This window comes from Somniosus microcephalus, chromosome 21 (genome assembly GCF_052327205.1).
Source record: "Somniosus microcephalus isolate GS21.2 chromosome 21, FLI_Smic_1.0, whole genome shotgun sequence".
Lineage (NCBI taxonomy): Eukaryota > Metazoa > Chordata > Chondrichthyes > Squaliformes > Somniosidae > Somniosus > Somniosus microcephalus.
Window position 1 is genome coordinate 35,366,142 of NC_141007.1, and position 17,504 is coordinate 35,383,645.

The 17,504-nt window shown below is 45.0% G+C and overlaps 1 protein-coding gene across 2 annotated transcripts in view; it reads right to left on the bottom strand.

Moving 5' to 3' along the window:
• Positions 1 to 17,504, bottom strand: part of LOC147102701 (ras-related protein Rab-40B) — a 78,993-nt gene that overhangs the window by 21,853 nt on the left and 39,636 nt on the right. For both annotated transcript variants that reach the window (XM_085963423.1, XM_085963424.1), the window contains one exon: positions 11,085 to 11,145. In XM_085963423.1, the coding sequence (XP_085819549.1) occupies positions 11,085 to 11,145 (61 nt within the window). The remainder of the gene's footprint in view (positions 1 to 11,084; positions 11,146 to 17,504) is intronic.

Below are 17,504 nucleotides of genomic sequence, written 5' to 3' on the forward strand. Positions count from 1 at the left end.
GCCCAAGCCCAGCTGCAGCCATTATCCAGCCACTCACAGGGAGCGTCCCAGGTGAAGGCTAGGGAAGCTGCCAAAATGATTAAAATGATCCGTAACATGGAAGATTTGCATGGGGTTAGGGATGTATCCTTACGCCAGGCAGAAGTCTCACACAGCTGCACTTCCATGGTGTAATGGACAAGCAGAAACATAGAAGATAGGAGCAGGAGTAGGCCATTCGGCCCCTCGAGCCTGCTCCGCTATTCAATGAGATCATGGCTGATCATCCAAATTCAGTACCCTGTCCCTGCCTTCTCCCCAAATCCCTTGATCCCTTTAGACTTAAGAAATATATCTAACTCCTTCTTGAATATATTTAATGAATTGGCCTCAACTGTCTTCTGTGGTAGAGAATTCCACAGGTTCACCACTCTTTGGGTGAAGAAATTCCTCCTCATTTCTGTCCTAAATGGCTTACACCTTATCCTTAGACTGTGACCCCTGGTTCTGGACTCCCCGGCCATCGGGAACATCCTTCCTGCATCAAGTCTGTCTAGTCCTGTTACAATTTTATAAGTTTCAATGAGATCCCTTCTCATTCTTCTAAACTCCAGCGAGTATAAGCCCAATCGACCAAATCTCTCCTCATACGTCATTCCTGCCGTCCCAGGTATCAGTCTGGTGAATCTTCGCTGCACTCCCTCCATGGCAAGAACATCCTTCCTCAGATAAGGCAACCAAAACTGCACACAATACTCAAGGTGTGGTCTCACCAAGGCCCTGTACAACTGCAGCAAGGCATCCTTGTTCCTGTACTCGAACCCTCTCGCTACGAAGGCCAACATACCATTTGCCTTCTTAACCGCCTGCTGCACCTGCATGCTTACCGTCAGCGACTGGTGCACAAGGACACCCAGGTCTCGTTGCACTTCCCCTTCTCCCAATCTATTGCCATTCAGATAATAATCTGCCTTCCTGTTTTTGCCACCAAAGTGGATAACCTTGCATTTATCCACATTATACTGCATCTGCCCAATCACCCAACCTGTCCAAATCATACTGGAGTTTCTCAGCATCCTCCTCACAGCACACACGCCCAACCCAGCTTTGTGTCATCTGCAAACTTGGAGATATTACATCTAGTTCCCTCGTCTGAATCATTAATCTATATTGTGAATAGCTGGGGTCCTAGGACCAATCCCTGCGGTACCCCACTAGTCACTGCCCGCCACTCGGAAAAAGACCCGTTTATTCCAACTCTTTGCTTCCTGTCTGCCAACCAGTTCTCTATCCAAGTCAGTACCTTGCCCCCAATCCCATGTGCCTTAACTTTACACGCTAATCTCTTATGCGGGACCTTATCGAAAGCCTTCCGAAAGTCCAAATACAGCACATCCACTGGTTCTCCCTTATCTATTTTACCAGTTACATCCTCAAAAAATTCCAGTAGATTAGTCAAGCACGATTTACCTTTTGTAAATCCATGTCGACTTTGTCTGATCCTGTCACTGTTTTCCAAGTGCTCTGCTATTACATCTTTTATAATGGACTCTAGCATTTTCCCCACTACTGATATCAGGCTTACCGGTCTATAATTCCCCGTTTTCTCTCTACCACCTTTTTTGAATAGTGGGGTAACATTAGCTACCCTCCAATCCATGGGAACTGTTCCAGAGTCTATAGAATTTTGGAAGATGACCAGCAATGCATCTACTATTTCTAGGGCCACTTCCTTAAGTACCCTAGGATGTAGATTATCAGGCCCTGGGGATTTATCGGCCTTCAATCCTGTCAATTTCCCTAACACCATTTCCCTACAAATACTGATTTCTTTCAGTTCCTCCCTCTCATTAGACCCTATGTTCCCCGACATCTCTGGGAAGTTATTTGTGTCCTCCTTTGTGAAGACTGAACCAAAGTATGTATTTAATTGGTCTGCCATTTCTTTGTTCCCCATTATAAATTCCCCTGATTCTGACTGCAAGGGACCTACGCTTGACTTCACCAACCTTTTTCTCTTCACTTATCTATAGAAGCTTTTACAGTCAGTTTTTATGTTCCCTGCAAGCTTACTCTCATACTCTATTTCCCCCCTCTTAATTAATCCCTTTGTCCTCCTTTGTTGAATCCTAAACTGCTCCCAATCCTCAGGTTTGCTGCTTTTTCTGGCCAATTTATAGGTCCTCTCCTTGGATCTTGTGCTATCGCTAATTTCCCTCGTTAGCCACGGTTGATTCACCTTTTTTGTTTTATTTTTATGCCAAACAGGGATGAACAAATTCTGCAGTTCATCCATGCGATCATTAAATGTTTGCCATTGCCTATCCACCGTCAACCCTTTGAGTAACATTCCCCAATCAATCCTACCCAACTCGCGCCTCATCCCATCGTAGTTTCCTTTATTAAAATTCAGGACCCTAGTCTCTGAGTCAAATACTTCACTCTCCATCTTAATGAAGAATTCTATCATATTATGATCGCTCCGCCCCAAGGGGCCTTGCACAACAAGATTGCTAAATATTCCTCTCTCATTACATAATACCCAGTCTAAGATGGCCTGATCTCTAGTTGGTTCCTCGACATATTGGTCCAGGAAACCATCCCGTATACACGCCAGGAATTCCTCCTCCACAGTATTGTTACTAATTTGGTTAGCCCAATCTATATGGAGATCAAAGTCACCCATGATAACTGCTGTGCCCTAATTGCATGCGTCTCTAATTTCCCGTTTAATGCCATCCCCAACCTCCGCATTACCGTACCCCATTTTTAGTGTCATTAATAATGTGAAGAAGTCTCCTACTCTCAATGCCTTAGTGAGCAAACATCTCACAGTGTGGTATTGAACAATAAAGACCCAGATTCAATTCTGGATTGTGCTGGATTAGCTGATCTATGTGAAATGTAGAGAGGTGGTGGCGGATGGTGGGTGGGTGGGGAGGGAAAGGTTGGTAGAGTGTCTTTCTTGTTGTTCACTATCCTTTGCATGTCTTCCGAGATCACACACATGCACGCCTTCGGAGATCACGCGCAGTCAAGGGAGTGCGGACCGGCAGAGAAAGCGGCTGTGGGGCACTCGAAACCAGGAACAGAAAGGAATCACGATCTTCAGAATCACATACAGATCAGATACTTTGAATATTTTAAAGAGTTATGTCAGGCTGTGTCCCATGTTTTAAGTTCTAAACGGACTTGATGCATTGAAAGCTGTCCGTAGTTTGTAATTTGCGAGTGTCCGTGCTTTCAAGTATGTATTACGTGAATTATTTGGAACTGTCAATGAGTGTCCGTTTGTACAGGTTTCACTGTACTATTATTATTACTGCTGCTGTTCTAATTCAAAAACAAAAAACGTATTAAACAGTAGATAGAGAGAGAAACTGTTCCCATTGGCGGAAGGGTCGAGAACCAGAGAACACAGATTTAAGGTGATTGGCAGAAGGTCCGAAGGCGACAGGAGGAAAAACTTTTTTACACAGCGAGTGGTTAGGATCTGGAATGCACTGCCTGAAAGGATGGTGGAGGCAGATTCAATCGTGGCTTTCGAAAGGGAAGAAGTACTTGAAAGAACAAACTTTGCAGGGCTGCGGGGAAAAGGGCGGGAGAGTGGGACTAGCCGACGTGCTCTTGCAGAGACCCGGCACAGGCTCGATGGGCCGAATGGCCTCCTTCTGTGCTGTATCCATTCTATGATTCTATTAATGTAGTGGTTTTAATGGAGCAAAATGCCCCAAGGGGCTTTAAAGTTGAGGGTCCGATCTATGCAGGAATTGGAAAAGAGGTGGCTGAAGGTGCTGTTGAAAAAGTTAGGTTTTACAGAGGATTTTGAAGGTGGGGAGAGATGTAGAAAAACAAAGATTTAAAAAGAGTTCCAGAGTGTGGGCGTCAGATGATCGAGTGAAATGAGGCGGGAATGTGTAATAGATGAGGATTAGAAAAGTGGAGGGCGAGGGTAGATATGTAGGGCTAGAGGAAGTACAAAGGTTGGGAGAATTACAAAGGTAGTGAAAAGAGAGGCTGCATAGCAATTTGAAGATAAAGCTAAGGATTTTGAAGGTTGATCTGTTGGTAGATGAAGGTCAGCAAGGATAGGGATGATAAATAGTGCAACTTTGCGTGGGATAGGATGAGTGTAGCGGAGTTCTGGAGGAGATGCTGTTCTTGTAGGGTAGTGTGGTGAGAGGAGCATGGCAAAATTAAGTCTGGAGGTGTGGCTGAGTTTCAGTGGCACTAGGGCTGAGGTAGCAGCAGAGCCTTATAGGCCTCGATATTTACGGGGAGGCAGTGAAGATGCGGGAGGAGGGCAGTAACAACCCGGCAAGGCTGGGGACATTATAATTTTTTGCTTCCATTTCCCGCCCGGCAGCCGGCCAAATTGACAGGCTGGCCGGGAAAAACCAGCAGCAGACGGTCCCCGGCAATTGGGGGTGAGAGATTGGGGCTTGGGGGAGGGGAAGGGAGATTGGCCACCCATGGAGGGAGCGAGACAGAAGGGCTTGGGTGGTTGGGGGCGGGGCGGGAAATGGGGGTAGGAAGGTCTGTGATTGTGGCACGGCAGAAAGGATGTGATCGGCAGAGGGGAGGCCGAAGGCTTCCTTGAGGGGCCGGGGAAGCACTCCTGCTCCTCCTGGCCCCAAAGAAGTGCTGTAAAAGGCACTTGCCTTCTTGAGCCAGCAGCGCCCACCTCCCTTTCATTGCCAGGTTTCCCGAGCCCTGGGGAAAACGGCGCGACAACTGTTAAATTAAAATCAGGCTCCTAATTGCAGTGGGTGCCTGATTTAAATATGTTAATGAAGCGTCCTACTTCTCCAAGGTGGGACACTCACACGAAACAAAACCCCCTGCTGTAAAAACAGCAATGGACACGTACGAGGTGGGTTGGAGACGCATTCCCCATTCCCCCCCCCCACCCCGCATTGGACAGGAAACTGACAGAAAAATATTTGAAGGAGTCCTGCAGTTAAACACTGTAGGACGTTCGGGAAGCCCATTCTTCTGGGTTTCCCCGATCTCATAACAGCAGTTGATGATGTCGGCGAGCATTGGGCCATGGAGGGATAGTTAAATACTTAGGAGCTGGAATGAGTGGAGGACAAGGAAGTAGGAGATGAACCTCACAGAAGAGATTATTCTGGTGAGGTCAGTGTGGAGATAAGGGAGTAGTAGTAGTAACAACAACAACTTGTGTTTATATAGCACCTTTAACGCAGTAAAACGTCCCAAGGTGCTTCACAGGAGTATTATAAGACAATAAATTTGACACCGAGCCACATAAGGAGAAATTAGGGCAGGTGACCAAAAGCTTGGTCAAAGAGGTAGATTTTAAGGAGCATCTTAAAGGAGGAAAGAGAGGTAGAGAGGCGGAGCGGTTTAGGCAGGGAATTCCAGAGCTTAGGGCCAAGGAAATTATAATGTTGTCATGTCTGAGCAGATGTGGGGGGAAACCAGATGTGATCAAGGAGTGCAGAGTCTTAATTTCCCCTCCCATGGGAAAAGCACAGTTTACAAATGGTAGTTAATTCAATTTCAGCGATTACCTGATGAATGAAACTCAAAATCGCAAATTACTTCCTTACTGTACACATTGGCCTGTAATTTGCGGTCAGCGGTGAAGCAAAGGCGTTCGCCGCTGGCGCGGAAGTCAGCTTCCCACAAAGATCTCACAATCTGCGGCGAGAAGTTCGGCTTTTCTGACGCATAACTGAAATCCACGCAAGTAAATAAGGAATCCCTAACATGAGCTGCTGTGACATCAACAAGCTGTCTAAGCAGCCATCAAAAGGCAGAATTCTCACAGACAGTGAACCAGGAAGTGGGTAAGCTCCTTTGGTTCCAACTTTTAAAAAAATGTTAGAGAGAGCGCAAAACAAAGATTGGGGCTCTAACATGGGGCAACGGCAAACCTGAAATAAAGATGAACAAACTTTAAGAAAAAAAGCGCAGCCAGTGTCAGAGCAGCGAACGACAGACCGCAACTTCAGGATTCCCGTGTTAGGATGCGCATGCGCTACATCCTGACGTTGCGGTCAGTTTTAAAGTGGTAATGACAGTGAATGCTGTTCGTTTGCTATTATTACCCATTGCAAATTCTGGGCCATTGTATTTCAGTTGGCTGAAAACCCTCACCTCTAAACTAAAACAAATTCAGAGCATGGTGGGAGGAGGAGTGAGGTAGCAACATGTGATTATTATGGTTATAACCAAATGATCATAATCTATATATATATAAAGCGGCTCTTCTGTCTGTCCCGATGTCTGTCTGTCCGTTCTCTATACGTTTGAAACTTAGAGCGTACCGACGCGCGCGTCGCCTCAAAAGAAAGCTTGCGATTCCGGACCGGTCATAGGCGTATTTACGTTTCGGCCAGACAAAAATCCCACCCGCGGTATCCCAAAAACGTTCAGCGTTCCGCTCATTAGCATCTCATTAGCGACCGTGTGACGTCGAGGTCCACCAATCGGACGGCGGGTTCCTTCCTACAGTTGAGTGTCGAGTGACTCGACGATTGACCAATCCTACGCTTCGGTGACCTGACCGGTCGACCAATCGGTGCGTGTGTGGGCGGGCCTTATCCTTCTGAACCGAGGTGAGTGGCCGCCATGTTGATTTTTCACAATTTTTCCCCCCACACTTTGTGTGTTAGGGAACTAAGGTAAATATTTTAATGATGTGTTAGGGAATTAAATAACAATTTAATGGGGGGGGGGGGGGGGCGGGGAGAGCCTCGGTAAATCGCGGGGGGGTGGCGAGCCTCGGGAAATCGCGGGGGGCTCGCGCCGCCCGCCCGCCCACAGCGGCCGTCCATCAGCCGCGCGATACGCGGGGACCTCAGCTCCGGGCCTCAGGCGCTAGGCAGGGGGAGGGGCCGGAGAGAGGGACAGAGGGGAGTGGGGGAGGGGAGGGTAGGTGTGGGGGTGGGGGAGGGAGGGAGGGACAGGGGAGGGGAGGGAGGGAGAGGAGGGGAGGGAGAGGGGGGAGGGGAGGGAGGGATAGGACAGGGAGAGGACATGACAGGGAGAGGGGGGACACACAGGGGCAGGGAGACCAAGCGCCCCAAAATTGCCCTCGCAACGCGGGGCTCCCCAGCTAGTACCTTAATGCTTATGTAGTTACTCTGGACTAATGAGATCTTTGGAAACATAACATCAATTTTCCCTTGCCACATGCTTCACACCTCTGATTCTACAATATCCTTCATGCCACTTGCTTCATAAGCCTTCATAAAACTCTATTCTGCTGAGTGATGGAATGAAAGATGAGAGCAATATAGATTGACAGGAAAAGTTTAAAAAAGAGAAAAAAACATTATACCCTTGCATCGGTTACAGTTAACATCCGTGCTATTTGAGTCTGCTTGAAGGAGGCAATCTAGCACATTGACGATGCTATTGGGAAGCAGGGCTGCCCGAGCCTCCCGCGTGCCCTATAATTAGTCTATGAACTTAAATAGGAGGAAACAACACTATTTTATTGAGGCACATTGAACGAGCAGGGAGGATAAATATCAAGTGAAGAGTCAAAAGCACATTTGGAATGCAGGAAGCTTGCTCATCACCCGAATCCCCTTAAGCACATCAGGTATCTGCTGACAGTGTCTGGGTATATGGGATATGCAGGAACCCAGTAATGCAAAGTTCTGCGAGAAAATGACATTTATGCAGAAACCAAATGAATGTCATCAAAATTCATATAATCTACCTAGAGGTAAACTACATTCTGAAAATTTCATACAAAGAAAGGAGCTTCTTAAGCTAACCATTTTAAACTCCACTTTCTTTTATGGGTTTAAATACAGCTCATTTGTTGGAACAGAAAAAAAAACACCTCTCTCTTGTACTTCCATGTGTAACATTTCTATCTGAGAGTTTTTGCTGTATTAAGGAACTATGAATAAGTTAGCAATGACATACAGTGCAAATACAAATTCCACTTAAAAAAATTAACTATACAATTACCAGAATTATGATAATATAGAGGAACTGAGAAGCTATACTAGAAGTAAAAGATATATCTAAATATATTCCCGAAGGACTCTCCCTCTAAATCTATTATGGCTGTCAAGCTTGTAATAAACAGGAATGCTACCAGTTTCTGTGAAATTACAGTTTTATTTAAACTACTTCCAAAAATCAAAATTCTTTATCAAACAGGTTTCTAATATTTATCAACTCACAAATTCCACTCCAGGCAAACTCTTCCTGCAGTAATTAACCTTAGTTACTGCAGTGGCATGCACTGAATTGGTGTGTGACTGTGTACCTATTTTTTTTTTTTGAAAAACATACAATTTAATCTTGAATTGGAAATAAAGCATCAGGAGAAAGAGCAACTTAATTCCTTGACAAGCACTATTTCATATTATTACATTTTGAAAAACAAACATGATAGATGGGAACCCTAAAAGTTTGTTTTTCAAACATAGGGAATCTCAATGTAGAATCAGCCATTTACTGCTGTATGGGTATCATCTAATATTGCGTTGTTTGGTAATGCAGTTACTGCCTGCATGTATGTATAACTCTACATTATTACAGCTGAACCCTTCACTAAACCAAAGTCAAATCCAATCACAACATCCAAATCACAGAACAGATAGCTAATAGCACAACAAATCTATAATTCAATCCAGTGGTCTGGGTGGCAACAAACAAAAATGATAGATATTTGCTATTGTATAAAATCAGTACCACACTGTTTTGTTAAGCTATGCTGAGCCGTTGCCAACCTGGCAGCTTTGCTGTTTTTTCATTTTTTTTTTTTTGCAGCCAAGCATCCCCAGTTGGGAATTGTATTTATTTACAACACTGCATTAAAAAAAAATCTTCTCTACATCCCCCCCAGTGGCCTACTTCCTATTCTGTCTGTGGTCTCCAACAAACTCAGCAGTCTCTCCTGGCCTTCTCCAACTCAGCATCTGGAGTTCAGCGTGAGATAGAATAATGTCAGTGGCATCCCACTGCTTCAGTGCACTGCTCCCTCCTTTCTGCAAACCTCCATATGTGGCAGTGACATTGCTGAAAGATCAGGAAAAGGAAATTTTAATAAAAATCAAAAGGAATAAAATATATAGGATAGGAGAAGCAAGCGAGAAGGTAAAGATAAAATAAAAATGAACCAAGAAAGGAGAGTGAAAAGTGAAAGCTTGCATTCCCTTCCCCCACTGCCACAAGGCTAAGATACAGAAGGTATCGAAAGGATTTAAAAAGCTTCCTTGTCAGCAGTTTATTTTATATATTTTTTTAGCCTCCCTCAACTTTCAGCAGCTCAATGACCATCATGGCCTTCCTATATGGCTGCAGATAAGGGGATTAGGAACAAGAGGGGAAATGACTGCCTCTGATTTGACACACTGCTTGTCTGACATCCAGTATTGGATGAGCAGAAATTGCCTCCAATTAAATATAGAGAACACCAAAGCCATCGTCTTCGGCCCTCGCCACAAACTCTACACACCGATTCCATCCCCCTCCCTGGCCACTGTCTGAGGCGGAGCCTGAATGATTGCAACCTCGGCATCCTACATCCATATTTCAACCCCATATCCTCACTATCACCAAAACCGCCTACTTCCACCTCTGTAATATCGCTCATCTCCGACCTTGCCTCAGCCCATCATCCATCTTTTTTTTTTTAAACCTCCAGACTCGACTACGCCAATGTTCTCCTGGCCAGTCTAACATAAAAGGGAATCCAAGTCTTCTATAGGCATATAAATCGTAAATGGGTAGTAGGAGGAGGGGTGGAGCCAATTAGGGACCAGAAAGGAGACCTATGCATGGAGGCAGAGGGCATGGCTGAGGTACTAAATGAGTACTTTGCATCTGTCTTTACCAAGGAAGAAAAATGCGAGAAGCTCCATCATAGCGGAGTAGCCACTCATTTTTGCTTCTCGTCACTCATCCAAGTTAGAGGGAGGCAGGGGGAGGAATCACTATGCTTATTTAAACCTCTCTTTTGGGGTTGTGTCTAAGTAAACAAGCAGAATTGTTACTTTGTGGTCTTTTGCCTGTCTGTCGAACATGCCCAATAGACTTCCTAATATCTATGTTGCTAACAGCAATTCTCTCACATTGATCTCAGAGCACTTTGTTCGTTTTGCTCCTTTGTTCAACTACAACAGTGGGTGGCAATTTTGACCGTCTTAAATCCCAGATTAGATGAACTATCAGGGAGTAGTTCACCTCCTCTGTGAATGGTGCTGCTTTCTTGCAGGAGTGGGGCATTTACCTTTGCGGATGTGTACTGTAAATTTAATCCAACCCCTTTCAACACAATGGTTTATTCCAATCCACTGTAGGATTGACTTGAGTCCTGGTCTCTATGGGTACCTCCTGGTCAATTGGCTTAATAGGGTTTTCAGATCATGCTCCAGTGGCCTTTAGTCTGGATATACTGGAGCTTCTAGAAAAGTCTAGTAGATGGTGATTTAATGTCTACATTCTTTGAGATCTGCAGGAGATTCAGGAAAGTCTGCCTTCATTTCTGGAGTTTAACCGTACCCCTGGGACAGAGCATGCTCCCAGAGAAGGTAGGTTTGTGTGGAAAGATCAATTTCAGAGAATGGATTCAAAGGTTAAAATCTACCTATGAAGCTAGCTGGACTTGAGAATTGTTTGATGTTTTCTAGATGGCATTGAACTTGCTTTTGGAAGGTCTAACTGGAAAGCTTTTACGAGCATGGAGATAAGCTGGATCGGCTCCTTCCCCATGCCTCGAGTGGAACTATCCTAATGGTGATCTCAGAGTCTTTAGACATTAACTCTGAATTTTGTAATTTCTGTTATGAGCTCTATAAGTTGCAACGTACAGCTCCACTTGCCGTGATTAAAACTCTGCTCTGCTGAATTTTCCCATCACCTTGAAGAAGGTTATTCAGGTTTTCAGTCCTTACAATGTGGCAAGGTTCCAGGCCTGGAAGAATTCCTGGCTGACTTCTATAAAAAGCTCCTTCCTGAAACAGCTCCCCTTCTACTATGTTTGGAAACCTCTTCATTACACTTAGGCAGTATAAACCTGATTGGAGAGTGTGTGAAACAAATCCTCAGGCTGCAAGAAGATAGATGCAAGAATTAGCTTCTATCCATCACTGTTGCAAGGCACCTACCAGAGTTGTAATTTCACCCGACGTCCATCTAACAGAATTGTTGTCGTCTTGTAATCAATACCTGTCAGGAAAGAAAAATACAAGTGTTATTCATAGAACTTTTTACCTGGAATGGGTTTGATTATACTACACTCAACAACATAAATCAATAAGGAAACAGGAGCTATTTGCTGCAAACATGACTAGCTAGACCTTCCCTCAACCAACACTACTAACCAGTAATTCATCTCACGGTTGTTTGGGGGGTGGGTGGGAGCACTGCTGTATATGAAATCACTGCCGTGTTTTCCTGTTGAGGGACAGAGAGCGAGGCAGAGTGGTTTTAGAAAACCTCTCTCTGCCTTTAAAAGCCTCCTAAAAGCTTCTCTGATCATGCATGCAGTCTCCTTACCTAAAGTTCTTAATTTCCTTCCGTGTCTCTTGCTGCCCCTTGGAGATTCTCTTTTGCATGAGGAACGTTATATAAATGTAGATTGTTATAATTCAGATTTTTTTTTCTGTCTTCTGCCAGTGTTGAGGCCAAAGTGGCTGCTCAAAGTCGCATTTGGCGTGTGTGTGCGTGCACTTCTTTGTGTGAGCTTCTGTGGTTGAACTAGTAGCATTGCACCAGGTCTAAACTGAGTATTTCAGTCGCTGTGACAGTTACATCACTCTCAAAGAAATTTCTTACAGTATCTGACAAATAAATTTAATTAGAAATTTGGAGAATTCTGTGGCCTATAAGTGTTTTCCTAAAATAAAAGGACTGAGATCAATTTTTACTATCACAGTTTAGTAATTAAAATCACACAAACAACAGCTTGATAATCACATTTATTTCTTTGGGGACATTCTTTATTCATCATGTTATTATAAGAGACTAATTTATAAGCAAAAATATTTTTCAGGATTCATGAAAGATGGATTTGGTTTCTTGCTTTCAAATAATGCTGTGATTATTTGCACGAACACCACTGTGGCATTCTGCGCATGTGCGCTGTATACCGGAGCTGCGCATGCGCAGTACCCAACCGCGCTGCAGTTGCGGCCTGCAGCGCCACGCTTTCCTCGGCTCCGTGTGGAGAAGGTCAGGGGATCAGTTGGTGGCCAGCAGGGGGGGCAGGATCTAATTACACATCCCAAACAAACTGCTGGGTGTGTCTTGTCCTCCAAGGGGACCAATCAGAAATCTGGTCTTGCCCTCCAAGGGGACCAATCAGAACTTTGGTGTTACAAATAGTTACAGCCTTCAAATAATGTGTCTGATGCCATCATGATTAGGTAAAACTGCGTCAGCAACACTGGATCATGTATTTTTGGTGCTGCACCATTTTGAGGCTTCAAAACTCTGCCCTACAGTCTACACTCATAAGAACATAAGAAATGGGAGCAGGAATAGGCCATATGGCCCCTCGAGCCTGCTCTCCCATTCAATAAGATCATGGCTGATCTTATACAGGAAACTCTCGTTTAAACGGCAAAATTCTCACTCCAAAAACAACACCTCAATAACTGGCAATGTTGCCGAGTCCGAGTCTCCCGCGGTGGCCGAGTTAGTCAGTGGGGGAAGTTCTCCAAATTGCCACTACTCGGCTTCTTGGCACTGTCGGAAGTCGGAACACCTCAATACCCCTGTAACAGGAGTCCGATTCTCCCGCGCTGCCGGTAGTCTCTTCTGATCTGCCATTTTACAGGGATACTGTGTGTCTCCCACGCTGCTGGTAGTCATTGCATTGCATTACCCTCAACTGGCAGTACTGTACTTAATCAAGCATCTTCCACCATCCATTTAACACAACATTCTGTAGGTGAGTACCCAATTACTGTATACTGCACATTTCTTGATTTTTTTAAATTATTTTTCTTTGTTAAAAATAGCCTCGGTAGATAACCCTCTCCGTCATCCGGAATTTTTGATCAACCGGCAACACGCCGGTCCCGTCGGTGCCGGATACCAAAGAGTTTCCTGTACTTCAACTCCACCTTCCTGCACTATCTTCATATCCCTTGACCACCGGTCCCAGGCTACTCTGCTGCTTCTTGGCAGCTGATTTAAGTGACACACTGGCAGAGATCTGGGAGCAGGTTAAGAAATGCTGCATGGCACAGGACAGCCTGAAAGGAGGGGAAGGGGAGAAAAAAAAAACACCATTAGTGACTTGATCTAGTTCCACAAAATGTTGTGGTTAGTTATTCAAATGGTAACTAAATCTGCCATTATTAAAAGTTAAGGTCATAAATACGGTGATGTAGAAATTAAGGAGCAACGAAGGAGGTGTGCATTTGTTGCTGGTTTTAGTAAAGCAGGATTAGTTTGGCAGGTGTAGCTGGGTGCTGAAACAGAAACACAATCATTGGCTTTATTAAGTTAAATGTTTACATTCATTTGCTTCAACTCTCTACAGCTTGTTTACTCTCCAAGGATGAGGAAAGGAATAAAAAAAACTAGACTGTAGTGAAGGGGGGAGAAATCAGGTCCAATAATATAGTAAATTTTCTGTGACAATTTTCTCTACCCCTATAGTTTACTACGGCAAATATTAAATTGATTCATCTGTGTAACTCATTTTGCAAACATTGATTTAAAAATAATCCTAAAAAAACTTCAATTAGGATGACTTTTGTTTCCCGAAATCAATCTACATCCAAATTATCTTCCTTAGTCAAGAGGTTGCATGGTCCACCGACAAATGCACCAGTGGAATTTGTTCAAACCTAAATACTGGTTTAATAGCAGACAAAGCATTTTACTGATGTACCACCAAAAGCATCCAATTCACTAATAATCCAATAGCTATGTTACTAACTTTGTGCCACAATTATGGGATACTATTTAATGATGATGCACCATTCTACTGTCATGTACATCTTTACATTTAATCATTTAGCATTTTTTAAATTGCATACTTTACAGCCAGGTTTCTGTTCCAGTTAACATCACTATTGTCGGTTACAGTGGTTCTTGTTGTGGTTTCCACGGTTTGTGGCAGATTCTAACTATGCTTCAAGAAAGTTTTTTTCCTGGCAGTCACTTTCAAGATTCACAGTAGCTCCATTGTCCTACCAAAGATTCTCTTGATTACTTGGAAAGACTTTTGAGCTGCACGAGTAATCCCAAGATGTTGGTAAAGAAACTATTTCATTTATTTAAGAATAGCCACAGGCACCTTATCCCAATCCGTCTTCACTGTAGCAGCTGTGAACCACTTAAATGTAAGTAGACTGGAGGTTAAGGCAAATGCGCCAATTCTGGAAAAGCAGATGATAAAAAGTCATTAAAAAAGGATTTTTATGTAATTTGGTGGTTTGTTTTTGATTTTTTGTTGCAAGGCTTATGTTAAATTCTGTTCCTTAGTTTTTCATCCACATTCACCTTTTGTTATTATTCTGAACTATTCCTTATAGAGTTGGGCCTTATTGTTATTTACTAATGGGACAAAAAAGTTCATTATCAGGATTTCAGAGATTGTGCTTCAGTCAGGACCAGGGAAAATCCCTTTAAAGCAGATGTTGGGTGATACAGTCAGTTATTTATATAATTTATTTGATTTCATTTTATGTATTATGTTTGGAGTTGAAGTTTAGCCTTTAAGCTTTTCCCACGATTGTATTTTTAGCATATGGCTGTACTGAAACAGATGCAGTCTGCTAGTGTTGCACATTGCTACGCTTCACCATGAAATCGGTGAGCTCGAGACAAAGGTTGGTACCAACTAAAGACCACATGGCTTATACTGCGACCTCTGATTTAGCAGCAAACCTCTGCAAGTACTTCAAAGCAAATCACTTTTGCCCCACACTTTATATCCAGTGCTTTTGATATTAGTTGGTTACTTTGCACATAAAGAAAGTCAAACTTTAACCAATTTGCCTGGAGAAATGCAAGGCCCAGTGCCAACATTAAGCTACTTAGTGGGTTTTAAAAAAAATGGATTCGCAAGAAAGTACATTCACATTTTATGAAGCTATTACACATGCAAGAGTATATAGATAAGTATTTTAAAAAGCGGTACATGCAGGTGTACATTCACGTATATTCTATTAAGTTGTAGCGGTTCGTGTAGATCGCCACTAAATAAGAGAGTTTGACTTCGACGAACTATAAATAAGTTGTTTACTTACAGGAACAGGCTAATTACAGCAGGTAAGATAGCAGGTAAGATGGCTGACTGTAGGAGCACCGTGGTGTAGGTCTTGTCCCAGCGGGGACTCCACGAGGACTGAGTTCGCAGTCCTGTGGAGAGCGTGATGACGTCATCACGCTCTGCTGTGTGTTCCCGCGCCTTGGGCGTCACGTGATCGCGTCGTCGCATTTGCCCGCGCTTGGGGCGTCACGTGACCGCGTCGTTGCGTCAGCGCGTCTCCCGGTACGGAGGCTGGCCGCTGAGGCCGAGGTCGCGAGGCCGGGCTGTGCCGGTGCTTGCCGCGGGGGCGGAAGATTGCGTCGCTCCCGTCGGCTGGCCGATGCAGCCGAAGTCGCAGTAGGCCGGGCTGTGCCGGCGGCCGTCTTGGAAGACGGAGTCGGGTCGGCGGCCGGCGCGCATGCGTCACGTGATGCGTGCCGTCAGCGCGTTCGGCCGTTGCCCCTTTAAGAGGCGACCTAACAGGTAAGTTAAAGGGGCAACGGCCCCAACAGGTAAGTTATACATACATAAGTAAGTTAAAGGGAATTATGTGTCTCAATGTAAGGGACAACCAGTGGTACCGCCACAAAGTCCTTATTCTATTAAGGGTACAACTTTAGCAGGAGTTTTTCTACAAAATACCAATATGCACCAGCAAATCTGCAAAACCAAAACAAATGAACAATAATACTGTAGTTATGATTTCTTTAAAGCTGCTTAACTCTATTTTAACAGTTTTTAATGATCTTCCTGGAAAAATATAACTGATTTAATTCTAAACGTGAAATAAAATATATTTTTTAATTTCATTCCAGTTTTACATTTTTACTAACTGCCACTTTGTTGAGGTCCTTTTCTCCATCTCCACAATGACAAAATTCACCATGTCGGGAACTTCAGGTGTGTTCCATGCCCCACTACTCTACAAATATTGTTCTGTAAATATCAGAGATTTAGAACAGAGAGCAGGAGAAACTTCAGAGAATTGAGGCGCTGTGGAATTTACTTTCAGGGTTGGTGGTTGAGGCAGAAACTATGTTAACATTGGATAGGTGGATGAAGGAAAAGAGGTTGAAGGGATACGAGAACAGGGTAGGTAAATGTGATTAGAATTATTTGTTCACATAGAGGGTGAACACCAACAGACTGGTTGCACTGAATGGCCGGTTTCAGTGTTGTAACGTCTATGAATGCATTTATGTGCATCATAACTGTTTAGGATCCTTCTTCTTAGGCAGTCCCTCGGAACAGAGGATGACTTGCTTCCACATTAAAAATATGAGTTCTTAGGTGACTGACGAGTCCAATGCAGGACCTACAGTCTCTGTCACAGGTGGGGGAAGGGGTGGGTGGGGTGCTTGGCTTCCACTTGCTCCCAGTGAAGAGACTTGGGCCTAGAAATTCAGTGGGCTGCGCCACCCGTTAGCGCCTTAAGAGGGCGCTAAGTGGGTCGGAAGCCACTGGCCATGCCTCCCGCTAAATTCAGCAGGACGCTAATGGCGGCGTTAGCCGTTAGCGCTGCGCCGCTACCGATGACGTCATCGGTGTGCGCAGTGCCCCGACGCCCTGATCGCGATATTTAGATGCGCCCCCTGCTTTAACGCCGGACGCTATGTGCGACCGGTTCAGGGGGGGCCTACCTGCGGCGGTAGAGGCGCTAATTAAAGGAGGTGCAGGGCGGCCATTTTTGTTGCTGGCCGCCTGCCAGCACCTTTCCGCGCTGCCGTCCCCAGCCTCCTGAGCCCCCCCCCCCCCCCAACGGAGTGCCGACTGCGTTCCAAGAGCCCGGCACTTCTCCTCGGTGCCAGGCTCTTTTGCCGGCACTCGATCCTCGGGGGCCCAGCTGGGCCCCAGATCGCGCTGCACAAGGCCCCTCCCCTTGAAGAAGGGGAGGAAGGTCTCCAGTAGCACCGCGCTTCCCTCTGGGGCGCTCCAGCTGAATTTCCAGCGGGCGGTCGCGACTGCTTCCGGGGCGCTACTTTTAGCGCCCTGGCGAGGCTGGTGTCCCAAACGGGGCTATAGTGAATTTCTAGGCCTCGAGGTGTTCGGTGCCTTCCCAGATACTTCCCCTCCACTTTGTGTGGTCTTGGGCCAGGGATTCCCAGGTGTCAGTGGGGATGTTGCACTTTTTCAAGGAGGCTTTGAGGTGTCCTTGAAGCATTTCCTCTGCCCACCTGGGGCTCTCTTGCCGTGTCGGAGTTCCGAGTAGAGCGCTTGTTTTGGGAGTCTCACATATTGGGCATGCGGACGATGTGACCCGTCCATCGGAGCTGATCGAGCATGGTCAAAGCTTCGATGCTGGGGATGTTGGCCTGAG